At 42.3% G+C, this 21,304-nt stretch overlaps 1 protein-coding gene across 1 annotated transcript in view; it reads left to right on the forward strand.

Annotated features, from left to right (window-relative positions):
• TANC2 (tetratricopeptide repeat, ankyrin repeat and coiled-coil containing 2) overlaps nt 1–21,304 on the forward strand; it is a 136,341-nt gene that overhangs the window by 13,007 nt on the left and 102,030 nt on the right. Inside the window, exons 3-4 of the mRNA XM_066336714.1 lie at nt 9,354–9,425; nt 13,449–13,628. Of these exons, the coding sequence (XP_066192811.1) occupies nt 9,354–9,425; nt 13,449–13,628 (252 nt within the window). The remainder of the gene's footprint in view (nt 1–9,353; nt 9,426–13,448; nt 13,629–21,304) is intronic.

The following is a 21,304-nucleotide window of genomic DNA, read 5'->3' on the forward strand; positions in this document are numbered from 1 at the left end:
GATTACCTTTGTTTTTCCAGTGTAAATTAACTCAGAGATACGCAGACATACAAGCTTTCTGATTCATTTATATCCAGATCTATATTGTGTAGGACATGTTCATTTTGGAGTGAAAAAGGACTGTGTTTTTCTCCATCCTGTTATTCCTTCTAGATGAAGATCCAGCAGGATTGTTGTGGCCAGAGCCCTATGGCCAGGCCTATCAGGTGTATTAACCTGCAGATAGGCAAACCTGCTTCTGCTGCTTGTAAGAGCTGTTTGTGGCTTCTTCCCCCCTAATTCAGTTCCTCCAGGACAGTTCTGGTCTCTGAATCCAGAGACTAAGAGGTCCTCTGCTGCTTTCACTTGTTTTTGTCAAGGACCTGTCTCATATTTATCTGCAGTTTTCTTGCTTGTATTAATCATTCCTTGGTCTGGCTGTGTATTGAAGTCATGTACATCAAATCAGTCCACTTGTATTCATTCCAGTATCCTGATAGAAAAATAAGTCCGTAAGTAATGGATCCAGTCATTCCACCTGTTACAGTTATCCTTGCTCTTTTCTGAGCAGATAAACTATTTCCCCTCTTACATTATCACATTAAATTAATGCTGCTGTAAGAATTTGGATTCCCTTTAGAACCTGGTAAAATTCAACTGCAAAACTGCATATTTTGTTTAGTTTTGTATTTCCCTTCACTTTGAGAGGAGTAAGCCCAAGAATTTGTGCTGTTTATTTCTGACAGAGGCATAGATAAATGTAACAGTAAACAAAACCAGGGGAAAAAAAACAAACCAAAGAAAAAATATCCCAAACAAACAAAAAACGCCCCCTCACACACAGAAAAACAAAACCAAACCCAAAATAAGTACTCTAAAATCTGAGTATATGAGGCATTTAATCCTTAGGCCAAAGGGTCTGCTTTTCCCTTCTGAGTTAGTTAGGAATTACATCTTGCTTGTTCTTAACTATGAAATGCACAATTTTTATCTGGAGTTTCCCAGCTAGGAGCCCACCTGTTATTCAGAATATTTTTGGTGCAGGGTTTTAAAAACCTCTTCTTCTTTCCTGGTTCACAGAAGACCCAATTACTTCTCACTTGCAATGTATTTATAGGGCTTTTGGGAACCTGCCGCTTTATATTTTAATTCCGGGACTGAAAGGGTCCCTGTCAAATGCTCTTCTCCTTTGATTCCTGCCTCTCAAAGCTAAAAAGCATTTCTGTGAAGGTTTCATTTCTTCTTGGCCAGATCTCTGTGCAGTTTCTCATCAGTCTCCTCTCTTGTGGAAGTCTGAGGATAACTTTTAACCCAGAAGAGTTTGAGGGTCACAGTTGCTTTTTCAATTTCATTTCTGAAAGAAATTGCTGAGTGGTGAGATCCAGCTGGTTCGTCCTATAGATGTCAGGTAACTTAATTTAAGAAAGTGCTAGAGGTATTAAAAGACCCATCAGGTCTTATGGTCCTGAATACTGTATCCACATGCTCAAGGTATTCCATTCCAAATAATAATGCAGATCCCGTTCTTCCACAAAAATGGCTAGTTTTTCATAAATCCATTTTTAACAAGGCTTGAGTATGTTGGCAAATCCTCTGACTATGGTAAAGTTTGTCCTTGAGTTTGTTTGAGCATGAACTGGCCTTTCCTGAAAGTTTGTTTTGCATTTATGTAATTCAGTGTTGTCCTTCTGAGGAAGGCAATGTATTGGTAAGATGTATATGCACACAGGCATGCTGTTTCATTCCTAGTATTCTGATTTATTTTGATCAAAATGTGTCTTGTTCATGTATCAAACTCTCTTCCCAGACAAATACAAGATGTTTGGACAATGAAGCTTCTGCTTCTCTCCTGCATTACTATTGCAGAGGGAATTTTAGCAGCCTATATTAGAATAAATGTATTTATTTCCTTCTGATTCACAAATACCAGACAAGATTTTCATATGTGTGACCATCACTGCTTCTGAGAACACGTGCAGAGCCAGAAGGTCCCCCCAAGCTTCCTTTTCTCCAGGCTAAGCCCCTTTCCCAGCTCCCTCAGCTGTTCCTGGTGTTTCAGACCCTTCCCAGCTCCATTCCTTTCCCTGGGGAAAGGACATGGTCTTTCTCACATGGTCTTTCTCGTAGTGAGGGCCGCAGGACACAGGACTCGTATTTTGGACACGTGGGATTTACTGACAGATTTGTGATGAAATATTGGTGCCTTACTGGGGCAGAGCCAGTAGAGGGAGCAGGAGTTTTCCGTCAAAGCCCACCGAAATTCCTGTGCTGATGTGCAAAGGAGATGAAGTTGTATCTTCCCACATCAAATGACTTTGTCTTCTCTTATTCAACATAAAAAGGTAGTCTCATATACAATTCAAAGAGAATATGCACACTACTTTCAAAGGAAATAATATGAATTTGAGGGATTTGTTCAGCCAAACTGTCGGGAAAGTGGAATGTTCCTGTTCACTCATATATGTGGTAGGAGCATTCCCAGACAAAATGAAACAAACCCTACTTTACGTGGTGTGTGTTACCAAGCTCCATTTTCATCACATTCTCCTCAATATAATTAATCCCTGTTAGTCCTGATGTGCCTTTACTTAAATCTCCACCCAAGATGTGAGATTTTTCCACATTGTGTTTTTCCTCAGTTCCTCAAGATAAATATTATTTATATTCAGTGTTGCTTGTCCCTGGGAAGTGTTAGTGCAGATTCTTGCAGTTGTTTATTATATTGACAGAAGTTGAATCCATGCTGATCCATTTTAGGATTATATTCCAGGTATGACTAATTTTTTTATTTTTGAGGCGTTTTTTACGATCGGCACTGTATATGTGAAGTGACTGTGTTTCCAAGACACGTGTTCCACTTGGTTCACATGAAGCATTTCTTGGCTGCAGGAAGTACTTGTACCAGGTGTGAGGGATGACTCTGCAATTCCATCATTAAATTCTCTTTCTGGAGTTGCAGTTTCCCTTCCATTTTTCTTCTTTTCCTTAAGGAAGTGAAAATATCTATAACTTGCTAATACTTTAAATGGAAAAAAATCATCTTTTCTTTGTGAGAGGACTGACTTTTAAGCTGCACCTTTTCAAGAGTTTGTCCTCTTCAGCCTTTTCTACTGCTCACACAAACTTCTCCTCTCATCATGTCTGTGAGGATTATTTTTTTTAGTATCAGATATATTTTTAGATAAGTCATGGATAATTTTTGCTAGAGCTTCCATCTATAACTGACCTATTTGAAGGAATTGTGGAAATTTTTGCTGCAAGATCTTTCTGAAGTAGGAGGATTTATGTTTCCTTTTATATAATTTTCTTTTTGAGGATGGGATCAGTATAGAAGCCGACCCATATTCTCTAAGCATACGAAAAACCCTCAAAACCTAAGCAAGTTATGGATATGATTTTATTAGAAGCTTTGATAAGGTGTCCGGATCTCAGCAGAACATACTTTTTTGTCATCTAAATAGGTTTTAAAATTAATGAATGAAATAAACTGTATAATTTCAAAATACTATTAGCAACACAGTTTTTATTCCATATGTTTTTTTGTAATGATGTCATCTTCCCGCATCAAAATAAAAAAAAAGGAAGGGTTGTTGGGTTTGATTTAGATACTCAGTATAGGTGTCTCTGGATGAAAGTGTCACTTGATGTTAATAGAAACAAGGGTGCCGCATTTTCTATATGAAATAGGTGAGGTGAATCAAACCCCAGATTAGAAGTACCTGCTTTTTTTCCAGTGGCAAATAACAGCTTCTGTGATGATGAAGGTACAGATCTGTGTCACTGATATCTGAACATATTTAGGATTCATTCTGCTTGAGAATAACTCAGGTGTTGGTGTATATGATTACCGATTTCGCATACGTGCCAGGGGAAAAACCCTGTTTTACTTGTGTCTGAAATTCCTGGGCAGGAATGCTGACAATGTCTCTTGTAGGAATAGGACTTACTAAATTTATTATGACAAGGGTATTTTCTTGCTGTGTTTTTTGTACAAGCTGCCAACCCAATAGGGCCTTAATGGAATGGAGCTGGGAAGTGTCTGGAGCCCCAGAGTGGCTGAGGGAGCTGGGAAAGGGGCTCAGCCTGGAGAAGAGCAGCTCAGGCGGAATCTTGTGGCTCTGCACAACTCCCTGACAGGAGGGGACAGTGAGGGGTTCGGGCTCTGCTCCCAGAGAACAGGGACAGGAGGAGAGGGAATGGCCTCAGGCTGGGCCAGGGGAGGCTCAGGTTGAACATCAGGAGGAATTTCCTCACAGAAAGGGTTCTTAAACATTAGCAGGGGCTGCCCGGGGAGCTGGTGGAGTCCCCATCCCTGGAGGGGTCCAAGGAACAACTGGACAGGGCACTCAGTGCTCTGGGCTGGGTGACAAGGTGGGGGTCAGTCACCGACTGGACTCGATGATCTTGGAGGTCTTTTCCCACTGTAATGATTCTGTTGTAAGGGATTCAACATGTTGGAAAGTGATTGGGGAGCTGAATTTTAATGATACACTGGTTAATAACCCAGGTCTGTGCTATAGTTGCATCAGTAAAAATATTCCACCCTCAACACCCACAACCATTCCTGCATGCCTCCCCTGCACCCTGGCACTCCTACGAGGGAGTTATTTTCATGGGGGTAGATGTTTTATTCCATTTGTAATTTAATGCAGTTCTGTAATATTTTTAATTATCATAATTCATATCATACTGATTTTAATCATAACACTGCAATAAAGCTATTTCTAACCATAAGACCCATTTTTACCACAATAATAATTTTATAGCAACAACAATAATAATAATAGTTTTATAATAGAATTAATCATATAATAATAATAATAATAATAATAATAATTTGTGATGGTGGTGCATATTGTTTTCTGAGGCAGAAAATACTAACATACTAAATAATCAGAAAAGACTTTTGATTAAAATAATTGTTTTCAGTGGCAGAATAGGCTCGTTCTTCTCTCACGCTCTGTCTGGGGAACACTTTGCCCCTTTCCAAGCACATCTCACCCTGGGAGAGCAGCAGGCAGATCATGTGGCACATGTCATTTCTTACCAGGCTGGAATCCATCGGGAATGCTGAGAACAAGATTTGCAACTCCCTCTTCTACGCCGGCATCGCTGCAGCAAGTTCCAGGGTCGGACTCAGCACCGGCTCCTGCAGCAGCAGTGCTGGCAGTTTCAGGATCCTCCTGGTGGTCTCTAGCCCTGGAGCTGTTTGATTTATTTATTCTGAGGGTTTTTTCCCCTGTGTCTCTATTTTGGGAGCACAATGGCACTTGGGAGCCGCATCTCCAGATGCTGTGCCGTGCACACAGGGACACTTCTGCATGGATGCTAGGCTGGGCTGGATTCAGAACCTTCCCTAACGGCTTGACTGGCTTTGTGTGAGTGTTCCACTTTTTCCAGATACAGTTTTGATACGGTATGGATTTAAACTATTGATTTGTCAGCTCTTGCGGTGGAGTATGGTCTGCCAGTTGATGTGAGAGCAGCAGCATATCCAATGCAGTTGGTTCCTGCTGCAGATTCCCTAGCATGCGTGGAGCAGCCTCACCTACCCTTGGATTCTGCTGCCTTAAAAACTGCTTTGTCAGATCAGAGATCTTGAGAGAGATTTAGTCACAGTGTGGGTTTTAAATGCCTTTTAATTAAAGAGGAAGCTAGAAATATTGGAGTGCTGGCACTTGATATTGTATGAAACTTGTTATGTTTGCCTTTAACGAGAATACCTGGCAGAAGGTGCTGACAGAGGTGATGACAGAGGTGCTGTGAGATTTACTGACATCAGATGTGCTGGTGCAGATGTATCTGACTCCTGATTGCAGCCTCCTTATGCTAATTGTGGTGCTTTGTGCAGGTGATTTGTTTAGGAATGCTTAAACCTTGAGATTTTCTTTCCCTGTCAGAGCAGTGGGTTCAAACAATCCAGCTGTGTGTATTGGGGAGGATTTGTTATGTCATTGGTTTTAATGGAGAATTGGTGGAATGAGATGAGGGGAGGAGAGGAAGCAGGAGTGTTTCTCAGACCTGGCTACATCAGAAGAGGCTGCTCCGCTGATCTTGTGACTAATCACGATCTTCGAGATCCCTTAATCTCTTTGTAACTGAGAGAAAGAGTTAATAGCCGTGACTCTTTACTTTGTTCTTGCCACAGAATCAGGCACTCAGAAGCCTTGTCAGGTTTCTGACCTGTGTCCAGCATCCCAGAGGGACAGATGCTGAACACTGATGGGACAGCGGCTTTCAAAAACTAAAATAATGTGTAAAGGTTAATGTATTTTCTCAACACTGAGATTTTTTAAAAGATCACAGAAGTTTTTCTCCCTTTTGTAGTGAGATGCAAGGGAATATGAATTACTGAGTCAATATTTACAATATTATTCACTTCCCTTGTGGCATTTGACTATTTTCTCTTTTGCATGACAACTTCTGTAAAGCTCCTTAAACAGGTTCATCTCGGTCTGTGCTGCTCTTCATTTTAAATTAACACAGCTAGCTGTGTTCTTTAGCAATGATTTTACAACTGATTTACTTCTGGTGACCTCTTTTAGCTGTTGCATTGAAGGATTGTCAATAACTTTGGTGTTTCACCACACTGGCAATCATTACAGCAACTGAGTTGATTGAACTGCAGAAGTGATACTGTCCACAAATGTTGTCTGAATAGTAGATCATGTCTATAAACAATAGCTATTGCTAAAGCAAATACTAACAACTACCTAAAATCACACATAAAACATAACTAGGGAGTGTTGTCACGATGACAGGGTCCGATGCACCCCAGAGGGTGGATGTAATACAAGCACTTGGAAGTATCAAGAAAATATGAGGATTAATATTCCCTCAGAAACACTACATCTCCCATTTTTTGCATGTACAGTGACATAACTTCATAATTACATGTGGTACTGTTCCCTGCCAACCTTGCTCCTCCACTGCTGGGAGCAAATTGTGCTCAACATTTTGATTTGTAGTGAAGAGAAAAAGAATAAATAGTTCAGTTATTCAGCTTACTGTGACTATTCCCTTCATCCTTCGTTTCCCCCAAGCTCCTCTTGCTAGCAGCCATATCAAATGCAGCAGCAGTTGTGCACTGCCGAAATTTAATATCTGCTGAGTCATCTGATTTATTTTTTCCTTTCCTACCCACTAACTGCATTTTGGAAATTATTTTACTGTGAGCTTTCTTTCCCCCTTAATATGTTGCATAACTTGCAGGGAGATCCATCCTAGACTCTTGACTCCTATTCCTCTTCTCCAACCCAATGGCTTTGGCAGCCTGTTGCCACCGGTTTGTGTCCCACCATTGAGTGCTAGAGCTTTTTGGGGAGCGGACCTGCTGCCATCAGCCCCCTCACCCCTTGGCCATGACTTGTTCTCAAGGAAGGGTTTGTTCTGCCTAGGTAACTGTACAGCAGAGGTGTTGTCTTTCCATGGATTGATTCATAGGAGGAGGTTGATTCATAGAATCATCAGAGATCTCAGGATGGGTTGGGTTGGAAGGGACCTTAAAGCTCATCCAGTTCCACCCACCGAGCCCCATGTAGCTTGGTGTTGAACACTTGCAAGGATGAAGAACTTTCAGGGAGGGAGTTTGTCTTTGCTGATGATCCTGTGTCTTTGGATAAATACAGGGGTTAACTCCTGATTTTATACTGAGACTTTCTTGTCTTTGAAATGTTTTGTCTTCACAATTATTTGTGTTTAGATTAGGTTCACAGCTCAAAAGGATTTTATTTTCTCTGTGACTGAGCTTGTCTAGGGGACTCATAGCCAGGGCCATTAGGGATGATGATGATACTGATATCCATGTGCACAGCCAGTGGCCAAACCAACAGTGGGTTTTTCTAGCATAAATACAGCCAGGGCTCGCTCTGTTAATGCTGTTGGAAGATTCAGTGCAGCTAATTCCAAGAGGGCATCTCCAGGCTAATGAAAGCTCCTACAGGCATATCCCGGGTGCAGTTGTATTTGCCAGTGTATTTGCAGACATCCTTCTGGCAACCAGAATGCAAAAGGGAACGGGCAAGTGTCATGGTCTGTGCCTCTCTGGCACCTGGGCAAATGATGGCTTATCGGGGCAGGTGCAGCTCATTTAAAATCAGGATTATGGGCTACTATGGCCAGATGACCTTTGCATGCCAGCTACTGTGTCTGCAGGGGAAGGATGCAAAGGTAACAGAAATGGCCTGGCTGACATCTGTTCAAGGTTACCTGAGCATTGCTTCATGAAAACTGAGGGTTGGGAGCTTTTCACCAAGGGAAAGAGGGAACAGAAAAACCTCCTGCAGCCTGGCCTGTGGTTTCTCTCCTTTTGGGTGTGGGGATAGGCTGAAATTTTTACTCTCCATTTTAGTTCTGATCTTATCCTGCAACTCACAACTTCCCATCAAACCAGACATAGCTCACATGTAGCAGGAGTTGATAAAGTTAAATTATGGCATAACAGGCCCCTCCGACAAATAACTTCTATAGAGCTATCCAGAGATACAAATATATCAAAATGCAGTTGCTTTTACTATTGTCGAAACACATCAATCCTAACCAGCTATTGAGTTTTTAAACAGCTATTTAAGAATTCAGTTCTTTCAAAACTACTTTTAAAGATTTTAAAAGCTTCCCCTTCCCTGCCATAAGGGGTAAGAACTGCTGAAATATAGCCTGCATTTGAAATCCCTGGGCTTGCTTTTTCCCAATCTGCAAAGATGGACTTCTTTTTACTCTCAGCTGCCAGAAACTCCATGTACTCAAGCATCTGTATTGATGGGTGTATCTATTGTTTCTAATCTGGTCAGTTGATCAATGAAGAGCAGCCTGTAATTAATTGAATAATACTGTACACAAATTCCCACTCTGCATTTACCCAGATGGATTGGGGATTTGTTAACTGTAGCTGCTCTCCTAAATAATTTCAAGAGGATGTAATCAGAGGTTTTGTTCTTCCCAGCCTTCCTGATTTTTAGTGGACAACTTTAAAGGGGCACAATTTCAAATTTCATATTTCAAATATTTTTTGCTTTTTTTCTGGATCTCTTTATTCCAATGCTTAATATTTTATATTTTGATATAACAGTCCAAAGGGAAGGGACTCTTTGAAGATGCACAACTTGGTTTTTATCTCATTCAGATGTCTGTGGGATCAATAGGAACAAGTAAAACCTTCCTTCTATCCTGAGGACTTCATGGATTTCATTGCAGTGAGCTGGGTCAAAGGTAGAAAGAGCAGCAGCGTCAAGCAGCAGTTTCCACAGTTTCAGTCTGCCAGAGGGACCTTTTGTCCTGCTGTTCCTCTGAGATAGGTGATGGGACTGAAGGAAAAGTTGCATCTGCCTGACCTGTCCAGTATGATGTTCTACTTGTGCTGTTTGGTTCTCATGCAGATGGAGGGAACGAGGAGCCACCAGACCGAAGACAGGCAAGTGTAGACTCCCGTCAGAGCCGAGCTGGGCAAGGTAAAACCTGAGTATTGTTCTGCCTTGGGGACTCCTCTCGTTTGTTCACCTTTGATACCTCCCACATGTTGTGTTCCTCATCAAACTGTGTGACCTTACAGACTTTGTAGTCATCGTTACTATCCACACAGCTGCCAACGTACTGAGATTCACAAACCAGACAATCTTTGAGTGGCTGAAGGAGTTTAACCTAATTCCTGGCACAGCAGAGGGGAACCTGCAGAGAGCACAGCCATAAGGGACAGTGTTCTTCTGTTGGAGCTGGTGGTACTGGAATTCTTGAGCACATACCAGTCCAAATCAACATTGGGTTTCCAAGTTTCTGCTTGCCTTCCTCCTGATGTCAAAGGGGCAACCTGGGCAGGTTCACCATAACCAGGTTATCCTTCCCCAGGCCCTGGGATGCAATGGAAAAAGGATCTGTGTGTACCTGTCTAGGGGCTGAACAGCCCTACATTAAATCTTATGCTTTGGTTTGTTTCATCCCACAGGAAGAAGACAAAAGGTCCAAGGAAGGAAGTACTAAAAACAGGGTTTATATTCTTTAAATAACATTCCAACAGCCTCTTTTGTTGAGTATCCATCACTCAGAGTAGGTTTGATGGTTGGTTAACACTACACAGAGCCCTGTAATGGGGATTTGTGTCCCTGATAGCAGCAGGTCTTACATCTGTGCTGGCTTACGTTTTATTAGAAACCGACAATCTAAGCAGGTTTACTTAGTTTTAAGCATTTTCTCATTTGTGAGGGTTGTGAAAATGCTATATTCTCACACAGCTTTGAGACTGAGCAGTGTTTTTTGGAAGTCGGGCTCTAGTAGGTTCTGTGCACATTGACTTATTCTCTCTTTGGGATTGCAGCAGTAATTCTCCTTTCATTAAGGCTCAAGCCCGTTGTTGTCATGGTGTCCTAATGACTTATTATGGGGACATTTTCTCCAGAGAATTGTCCTTTTTTGGCAGTATTCCAGTGTTGCCTGGGTGAGATGATTTTGAGTGATTGAAGCTGATCAAAATTAGGGGGATTAGAATTGGTAGCTATAACCCTGAGGCTCTGAAGTGTCAACTGCTCTTTTCACATAGGATCTTTCAATTGCTGTATTTAAATTTATTATTTTGAATTTTATTGTTTTAAAGTAGAGTCAAAGTAAAATTAGGAAGTAACCAGGGAATTTTTAGATGTACATACCCCACGGCAGCTTGCATATAAAGAGAAGTGCTTTGCTGTTCAAAGGGTGGTTGTTCTTTCCCACTCTGAGCTCAGAAGAAGTTGTTGCTGTGTAACTGTGTGCTAGAGGCTTAGCTTTGTTCTGCTGTGGATCTCTGGCATGTCCTTCTCTGTGTTTGGGTTGTGTCCAATTGTTTCTTGTGATGGGACAGAGCAGCTCAGATGCAGCCACTGCTGGGAGCTACCTGAACACATTCTATTCTCTCAGGTTCCATTTCAACCCGTCTATTGTGGATGTCTGCTGCTGTGGAAAAGGCATGGATTTTGGCAAAGGAAGAGGGGACTTTTTGGTTTTTTGCAGATCCTTGCCAATACAATAATCACCCATCTGTACCTCTTCACTTTGGTGACTGTAACTAAAGGAACTGCAATAACTAGCAAGGAGTTTCAGTGTTAGAGAAACTAGAAAGGGAAAAGTTTGAAAAGTTTCCAAGTTCTTGGAGCAACAAGCTTCTGAGCTAAGTATTTCCATTTGGATCAGTGGATGCAATTGTAGAGGCAGGCTTTCTGCAGCATTGAAGGAGAAGTCTTTCTGCTCTGTAGAAGCATTATCTCTAACTTCTCCCAGCTCTGTGCTCATCACTTAAAATCTGTCTGCACATGCTAATGGGTATTTTTCATGATGGTGGATTAACGAAGTTAATCATCCTTGCATAAAGCATCCAGCTGAAATGGGACGGTTGTCTTCCTGCTGTCTCACCTTCCATGCTACCGTGTGTGATGCCCAAGTGTCTTCAAAGCTTCATTGGCAGGACAAGAGGAAACAGCCTCATTTATTAGTTCAAATATGCACTTCGCAGTGACATTTTATTTAAATGTATTGTATAAGCAAACTGTTAAAGTTCCAGTTCAGCCATCAATGTACCCTAATTACAGGGTTTGATAAGCCAAATATTCTTTCTGATCAAAACAAATTTCAGACTGTTTCAGGGGTTTTGTTTGTGTGTTTATTTACTCTGCCAAGGAAGAGAGAGAATTTTTGATATGAGTGAAATTAAGGTAGTAACTTGTAGATGTTTTGTGAGTTCACTGTGTTTTTGTAAAGCATTTGCCATTTAAGAGGGAAAACTTTGCCAACCTGTAATTACTTTTATTTCTATATAAGATACTTTCTTTGATTTTAAGTAGATTGATCAAAGACACTGGGAACTTACACGTCAATAACCAGTGAAATGTCGATAGACTTGTAAGTCTTTCCCAGACTTAAAGCTGCAGGAGATGCCCGTGGTTTATAGTTCCCTAAAATTTAACCTGAGGCAATTGAAATTATTTTTAAGAATCAAAATCATTGGTGGCAAATCTTTTCTTTCATGCCTGATGCCAAATGTATTTTAAAACCCATCACAGGTTGGCTTTTTGGATGCTAGTTCAGGATGCCATGGTGGTTTGTCTTTCCTAACAGTCCCAGTGAGCCTGGCGGGGCTGGCAGAGCCTGCAGAGAGCTCATGGTAACTGGTGAGTGATGAGCAAGCAGACACTGAGTTGTGTTTTGAACTGTCAAAACCAGTGTGGGTGTGAAGGGAGTCAGTGCTTATTTGGCTTTCATGTAAAGAGCAATACAAACTGCTGAGAGACATTCCTGAATGCTGGCATCAGGAATGGATGAATTTTAGCCACCGGTGCTGCAGCCTCCTAGAACCCTTCAGGAACTGGTCCAAGATTTTTGACAGTTATTTCCACATGGGTTTTTCTGCTGATCATAAGCAATATGTTGGGTTGTTCACATTGTACTTTGAATATTGGGAATACAGCTTGTCCATCGTCTCCTCTGAAGTACCATGCATTTGAGGCTCTTACCCTTCTGTCTTATTCCCGCTCTTGTCCATCTCCCTTTCTGTCTGGTAAACATTTTCTCTTTTAAACACACTCTCACAAGCCACTGAGGACAGCACAGCTATCCAGTGGAAGTCCAGTGAGGAATGTCTTTATGGAGGGAAAACATCGGCACCCAATAAGTGCTAAAATCCATCTTGTAGCAGTGTGACACAAGTCTAGCCTTCTCATATTATTGAAATATTAATGAAAAATTAGTGAAATATTAATGCTAACAGTTTGGGTTGGTTTTGCATATGAATTATTGGTTGTCTGGGTTAGGTTGTTCATCTTACTGACAAGATTGGAGGTCCAGGTGTCCTTGACCCCAAGGTTTCCATATCTGCAGCTAATAGGAGGAACCTTACGATTCCTGACTCTTGCTGATCTGAAGCACCATCTCTTCAATGTTCATTAATATTGAATACAATTAGCTACGAGTCCTTTTATTGCTCTATCTTCACCTTTTCTCATGCTATTCCATGTATTCCATTGTGGATCTGTAGTGATGCAACCCCCACACGAGCTTTATGTGTCCTGTGGAAGAGTTGGAGCTGGTGGCTGTTTCTAGAGGCATTTGTTCTTCATTTTATTTTTTTTTTTTTATTTGGGGTTTGCAGGGTTTTTTAGGCTAAAAGTCCTCCTATTGAAATTAAATTTAGCTGGGAGGAATTTTATTAGAAACCGACAATCTAAAAACTATGGTCATTATATTGAAAACTGATGACTGTAAGACTCTGAAAGACAAATTAAGAACATGGAAAGAAATTCTTCATGGTTCTGCTGGTCATCATATAGAGAGGGATACTGAGAGCCTCTTTTAAATTTCTTCAAGGAATGTGTCACGAGTGTGCAAAGGGAACAAGCAGTTGGCAAGTCAGCTCCACACAGGTCTCCCTCCAGCCAGCCCTTTTGGAATGATGGAAGCAGGATTCTTTGCCTTGCATTCTATCCAATTAATTTTTATTTTCCTCTCCTCATCAGGCACCTCCACAGAGAACGACTGTGCTTTTGAACCTGACTACGCTATTCCACCACTCCCAGTGACCGAAGGTATGCAGCACATTCGGATAATGGAGGGCATGTCCCGCTCCCTTCCATCCTCCCCCTTACTCACACATCAGTCTATCAGTGTTCGGCTCCAACCTGTGAAGAAGTTAACTGGTAAGGACTTAAATAAAGTTCACTGGGGCTTTTGAGGTCCATTGGTGCAAAAATCTGTAAGAAAAAGCTTTGAACAGTTTCTGTATCGAAGTCATCCCCTTGTTTATTACAGCATCTGCTTCTGTCAAACCTGGGAATGGATTGGAATTTTGTGTTGGCAGAGATATCTTTCTTTGCTGAAAAGAGTCTCTGGTTTACAAATACGCTCTACTTTTTGAGAAAGTTCTATCAGAATGTGTTTTAATTCCACTTTGTGTTGCTGTTTATGCACAGTGGAAGCATTACAGTGATTTTAAAGAAGATGATGCTTAAATTTTGAATGTTGAGAGAATATCAGGGAAATTATGAACTTCTATAGCAAAGTCTTTTTTTTTTTTTGGTTCATACATATCTTTAGATACCACTTTGCTTATCTAATCTGTCAGGACTGTGGTATGAATACCTAGAGATGGTGCAGTAGTGTGATTTTCAAAAGCACATGGCATCCAACATCCATATAAAAGCCTGAAAAAAAAGTATACTGCTGGTAACAGATTTTGAGAAACTTGCTTCTTGCCTAAAATCTGACTGCGCTCTGTGCCCTGGTTTATGGTCAGCCAGGCTCCTGTGCTTGTGCTGAAGGAAACCTCCAAAAACAGCTTTTACTGGATATAATCTGACCTATGTGTACAAAAGGGAGCTTTGACTCACTTGGTGCCTTTTGTTTCCTTTGCCCTCTGGTGAAAGGAGAACTTGGAAAGGATGCGGGGGAGACATTCTGAGTTGTGACAGAGTTACAATTCCATAATTGGGCAGGGCTGCTCTTTGGAGCCTATCACTAGTTCCTCAAAAGTCCTGGAATTCCAGCAATGGCCATTGCAGGTGGTAATTTAAAGAGAGAGACAGGAATTCCTACAAACTTCAGAGGTTGGGAGCTCTCTAGAGCCTGCACTCAGAGCCACACTGCAGGTGTTCACCTGGTGAAAATGCATATTCCTGTCAGTGTGGTTGGGAAATTATATGCCATGAAATCTAGACCTGAACAGATTGGGTACAAAACAGGATGTCAATAAAATGCTGATAACTGTTATTGCACAGAAGCAAGAGAAGAAAAGCGTAGTTTTGTTCAGAGGTTTTGTTCAGAGTTTTGTTCAGAGGTTCAGTTTGGGGTCACGCAAAACTCTTGGAAATGGACTGGGAAGGTGACTACATTTGTCTTGTACCTGCAAACTTTGCCTTTTCTATCTGCTTTGAAAATCCTGTTCAGCTGGACCTAGTCCCATACTCCAGGCAAACCCCTGCTCATGCTTTGCACATCCTTGTCTTGATGACTCCAGAAAAGCTGCCACTTAGAATTCAGGACGTGTTTCCATACATTGGAGGAGAAGATTTTTTAAATTATTAGTTTAATTTACTGTTGGTATTGTAAACAAAGGTGTATATTTATACATCCTCCTGAAATCATGGTATGAATTTGTTTACTTTTATTAAGGTGACATGGAAAGGAGCTGGAAGAGCAGTGCTTCTGCTCTTTGTAATTCACAGCATTTATCACATTTCCTCAGCTATTCCTGTTGTCTGTCTTTTACTACGAATCTGAGAGATTTAAAAATAATATCCCTCGTCAGCAGAAAAAATCATTAAAGCGTGGAATATCCTGAGTTTGAAGGGACCCTCAGGAATCATCCAGTCCAACTCCTGGCCCTATACAGATAGCCCAGAAATCCCACCCTGCCTGAGAGCTGTGTCCAAATGCTCCTGGAGTTCTGGCAGCCTTGGGGTCATGCCCGTTCCCTGAGGAGCCTGGTCAGTGGTCCACCCTCTGGGGGAAGAACCTTTTATCCTGGTATCCAGCCCAAACCTCCCCTCACACAGCTCCAGCCATTCCTTCAGGTGAGAGGAGATGGCTGTGAAATGACTGGCCATTACTATATGAGCAAATAAAAGGTTGGGTTTTTTTTTTTTTTGCTAGGGGACATTGACTGGCAGTTGGTAAAGATCCTCCCCATTTTAATTCTTTAGTAAACCAGCATATTCTATAAAACAAAGAAAAATTTGAGTTAGTACTAGGTTTGTGAAGACAACTTCACTGCGTTTTGCTATTTTTTGATGTATTCCTGGCCAGTTTCACCCAATAACCCTCTCTGGTTTACAGAAGCCTTGTAAATGCTTGTCACAACACACTGAAAACCTGGCAGAATTGAGATGTGACCTGATTCAAATCTTCACGTGACTGTGGAGCTTTCACATAAAACCAAGGTACCAGGAGCTGGACAGTGAATGGCCAGAGAGATTTCACCAGGGCTTGCTGGCTGTGAGGATCCTTTTGGGTCCCTTCCTGTTCAGGATATTCCATGTTTTCTATAATTCTGTGATGACTTCCTCCTGTGCTCTGTCTCGTTCCACTGATACAGTCCAGTGGTTAATCATACACAGTAACAGCAGTGATTTCTGTTGGAAAAGGGGTGAAGGTGATTTTGGACAGCTGAAGTTAAAAGAGAGGCTTTTGTCCAGCTGACAATTGCCACATGGATTTTTAAAACTGACCTTTAGAGCATGAAGATTGCTGAGAAATTACCTAAATGTTGGGGCTTTTCATCTCACAGGGACCATTTGCTTCACACAGACATTTGTGTGAAACTACCCTGTTCCTGTCATAATTCCGTATCTGCAAAGCGGTGGGTGAGCAGATGTGACCCCTCATCCTTATTTTAATTATATTAAAATTATTATCATTTAATTTATTTTTTTTTTACTAAAATTTATGTCCTAGGACCATTTAGTAGATACTCAGAGCAGTCTTCCAGTATCTGAAGGAGCCTACAAGGAAGCTAAAGAGGAACTTTCTGTTGGGAAGTGGAGTGTCAGGACAAGGGGGAATGGGTTCAGACTGTAGGAGGGAGATTTAGGTTGTATATGTGTAAGAAATTCCTGGCTGTGAAGGTGGTGAGGCCCTGGCACAGGGTGCCCAGAGCAGCTGTGGCTGCCCCTGGATCCCTGAAGATGTCCAAGGCCAAGGTTCGACATTGGGACTTGAGCAACCTGGGAGAGTGGAAGGTGTCCCTGCCCATGGCAGGGGGTGGGCTTTCACGTCCTTTTGAATCCAAACCATTCCATAATTCTATGATAGTATTTTAAAATTCTTAATCTATCTGATTTGGAACCAGGCAGCTTTTCATCCACAGAAAAGTTAAATGTCCATTTTTGGTAAAAAGCCTCAGGAACACATTCCAGAGTGAGAGTTTTCTACTCAGAGGAACTAAGGTCACTCACATGTTGATATCTGGGTTTGCTGGGTGTGAAGACTTGGCTGGATTCAGAGGGTGATAAATATTCCATGTGAGTGCAGCTTCCACTCTGCAGAATAGTCTGGTGATTAAGAAAAACTACGATCATTGTGGCTCCAAGGAGTGAAGTAATAGTCAGCTTAAGTAATCAGGTCTCCCCTCCTGCCTGTGTCACTTCTTGTTTAGCACTGCCTGAAAACATGCTTAAATCAGCACGTTCAACCTCAGTTTGTGTTATTTAATTTTTTTGTAGTAGCGGCTTTATTAAAAGAATAGTATGAAAAATGTGTAATAAAGGAAAATCTGCCACTCTCTCCGTTCAGGATAAATAATGGAAGACACCATTTTTATTTGTGTCTGCAGTAAGATTAGCCCTTAAAAGTACTGTTCTTGCTGCACAAAGAGCAACTGCTGTTTAAACAATGAACTTAAATATGTTACTGTACATCAAGGGTGTGTTATTGCTGACTCAAAGCCATAACTGTGATGAGAATAATTCAGGTGCTCTGTATACTTGCCTTGAGGACAGCAGTGCTTTCCAGGAGGATGCTTAGAGATGAATGTGTATGTAAGTGCTTTTGGGAATCAGTGCCAAAAATGCATGCATTAGGTAATAAAGGAGATACTGGGCTGAAGACCCAGCTCAGGATGCTTTATTCCACTCCTGTGGAACCCACCATGTGCAGAGGGTTTGCACAAAGCCCTGTGCTGCATCCCACTCCTCCTCTAGAAGGAGCGTTCATTTACATATGTACATTTATATGCACAGGGATAATTTTATTCATCACTGTACTTGGCTGTTGCTATTTTTTCTATTGAATGACAGATTGCAAGCATTGGGATTCTCTTAGAGCACGTGTGTGAATGCCTGGCAGAGAGTGAGGAGGGGAGAAATTAGCAAGAAATTTAGGAAAGAAATCATATTTTTCTAACAAGAAGCTGGCCTGATGTTTCGGTTTGGATTCTTAGAGGTCTGATTCCTGCTGTATCCAGTGTGAATTAGCTGCTTCAGTGTTTTCAAAGACACGGGCCTGGGGAACTGGTTCATTGCAGATCCCCTCTTTGAGAGTGTTCCTCCCTGATGTTTGGGGAATGTTATTCCCTAAGAATAAAATTCATATCAGTAGGAATATTCCTATAAATCAGTGGGTCCAGGCAGTTAATAGCAGCCTCTTTCCTACAGAAAATGGAAATTTTTTCACTAGATCTTTCAGAGATGGTAAGAACAGGGCTGAGCAGGATGGAGGCTTGCTCGTCTCAGTGGTGCCAGTAAGGACCCACCACTGTGGTTTTCAACATCGTCCAGGTTCATCTGGGCTGGGGACCTCACACAGAACATTCCCTGTGCCACCATCACCCCTGTCACTTGCAGTGCTGGGGAGAGTGCCATGAGAGATGGGGAGAAGACAAGACCCCATCCCCATCTTGCATCTCTTGGGAGTAGCCACGAGGAGTGTCACATCTCCCTTCTCTATATCTTCAGCAAATGGTTAAATATTCTTTGATGATAACTGTAATTGTTGGATCAAAGAGCTCAGATCTCTCTACTTGAAGACTATTGTTTCTTGTTTAGTGGTGATGAGTCCAGATTAATGATTGCAGTCCCCAGGACCCCTTGTTCTCTCCAAATTGTACCAGCTCAGCTGGGTGGGAGCGTGAGAGATGATGAGGCACAGCTTTAGGGTGGGAGTGCTGGGGGGAAGCTGTCAGTGCTGGCACATGTGGGAAGTAGTGAAGTCACTACTCCTGGATGTGCTCAAAAAATGTGTGGCTCTGGCACTTGACTATACGGTTTAGTATGGAATGTGATGGTGTTGCAGGGTTGATGATTGGATTTGATCATCTTCAAGGTCTTTTCCAACCATAACAATGGTTCTGTGATGTGAGTGTGGTGAGGCCCTGGCACAGGTTCCCAGAGAATCTGTGGCTGCCCTGAATCCCTGGAAGTGTCCAAGGCCAGGCTGGATGGGGTTGGAGCAACCTGGAACAGTGGAAGGTGTCGTGCCTATGGGTACGGCAGTGGCAACTGGATCTGATATCCCTTCCAACCCAGGCCATTCAGGGATTCTGTGTTTAAAAATAAAATAAATCATAAATGGGAAGGATTTTTGATTGTTAAAGTTTCAGTCGCTGAGCCCAGGCTCCAGCACTGCGGTATTGTGGTTTTGCTGGGTGCCCTCATTGTGTATTGTCTGCTTGAGCACGTGCATTAAGTGAAAAGTGGCTGATGATGGTTCTGGTGAATAATGTGTTTTATCCCAGTGTTGCACATGGAATACAAACCTTGGCCTTGCTCACACTTGTGATGGCAGTGTGTGTGAGCTGGATTTCTCTGCTCTGCCATACCTGAAGAGGCTGTGGGGGCTCTGCCAGCCTCCCTTGCCCGGCAGTGCCTGGGTTATGGGTTAATTTGGGGATGTTCTCCTGTCTCTGGGAGGCCTGGCAGGATCTGTAGTGGTGTCAGTGCTGCTCAGGCACTCAGCCACCTGATGGTGCTGCAGTTTGGCTCATCTCAGCCTCGCTCTGTAAAGACAGAGCTCCTCACCTATGTGGGGCTGTGCATACCTGGGGGTACTCTGTTTTCACAGGTGTTAGTTTGGGTCCTTATTAGTGTCCAGCCGTTTCCGTTAATAAATTATTTCAATTATTTCAATTCCAGTTATTTGCAGACACTGCAGAATCATGTTGTTTTGTTGCAGCTCTCCCGATGCAAACGTGTCCGGGCTGGATGCAATCCCATCAGAAATTTGTGCCAGCTGCTTCCATGTGAACAATGAAACCTGTCCCCAACCAAGGGGGTGCTGCAGCTTTAAAGCATCCTAGGGCTTACAGCCTTTCGGTATAAATTGTTCCCAGAATCCATGTCACAACTCCTTATATGGTGCTGCCTTTTTTTTTCTTTTCCTCTTAGTTGCCATGACAACAGCAGCACTGCACCATTCATCAGCTCTGGTCCTGGGCTGCATCACCAGCCCCTCAGCTTACTCCAAAATGTTTGGGAGAGCATCCATGAGTCAATCACTCTGGTCTCCTGATCCATTATTGCCCTGTTCTTTCTGCAGTTTGCTCTAGGAAAGGAGCAAATTAAGCTGCGCCACAGAAAGAAACTGTAAAAAATCCTTCCTTTTCCCCCCAAGGGAGACGTAGAGGCTACATTTGCTGCAGCGTTCTGGTAGGAATTACAGCAGCTCTATAACACTGGGAGATTTGACGAAGAGGGAAGGCTGTGTGTCTGTAAGCTTCTCTGGAATCGTCCTGGAGACCGCCTCCTGGCACCCAGAGGATGTTCAGGTGATCCTTGTAGGGGCAGTGGGCGCTGCAGGGAGACGTTGCTTGTGATTTTGGGAACAGAGCTTGACATCAGCAGCGGGAGGTGTCACCTGTAACATCACCCTGACGTGGGAGCAGCAGGATGGAGCCAGCGCTAGGGAGAGGGAGGGATCAGAGGAGGATCTGTGCCAGAGTGCTCTCCAGGCAGCGGTAGCCCTGAATTCCCAGCCTGGCTGACTGCACTGCCGGGCTGCATGCACAGGGGATGGGAAGAGCAAGCAAAGCCTTGTAAGTATGTGGACAATGTGTCGTGCATGGTCTTTGATTGGGTTTTGTTTGGCATTCCTCATCCTCTAACTGCAGAAATCAGTGTTTCAACAATAAGGGATCCTGGTGCTCCTAGTTGGTAAGGAATCCATTACTAGGAGGGAGTTAGTGTCAGATAGAATGATGCTGCTGGTGTTTATTGTCTTTTAGTTCTTGCAGTAGTTTTACATAATCTGAGTTTGTCATCTCCTTCTCAGATGTGCCGAATTTTCATATGAGATGTGAAATGAATGTACAATGAAAAGAATCAATTTCTGAGCGTAGCTGAAATAGAAGTGCTGAGGAGTGAGTTGAAAATGCTACAGACACCAGGTTGTTTGTTTTCAAAATGTTAGAACAATGGGATTGAGGTAATATTTTCCTTCTGTGTTCCAAAATGACCACAAATTGATTTGAGTGGGTTATAAAACCCCTTTGTGCTGAGGGAAGAAATACTTGCTTTTCATTGGAAGACTGAGCTTCTGGAAATAAAAGTAAATAAGCAATCATTACCAAAGTAGAATTTGAGGAAAAGCTGTTGAAGTGCCTTATTGCTCATGTTGAAGCTAATTTTTGAAGGATATTGTGCTTAAAATTGTTGGTGTCAGGAGAGACTTTTTAATGTATTTTTATGCCATAGTGCTTGCAGTAGGCTTACATTTCTTTCATTGAATTCTGTCATGCTGTCAGCATGACACTGATCTGAAATTCCTGTTCTGTGTAGGCGTGGAGGTTGGGTGGGAGGCACTTCCTGTGTCTCAGAAGGCATAGCAGTGCCAAGGACCCAGTTACCTGGAAAGTGACATTAGATTTGGCGAGTTTCCAGGCGTATAA

The sequence above is a fragment of the Sylvia atricapilla genome, chromosome 27 (assembly GCF_009819655.1).
Source record: "Sylvia atricapilla isolate bSylAtr1 chromosome 27, bSylAtr1.pri, whole genome shotgun sequence".
NCBI classification, from domain to species: Eukaryota; Metazoa; Chordata; class Aves; order Passeriformes; family Sylviidae; genus Sylvia; species Sylvia atricapilla.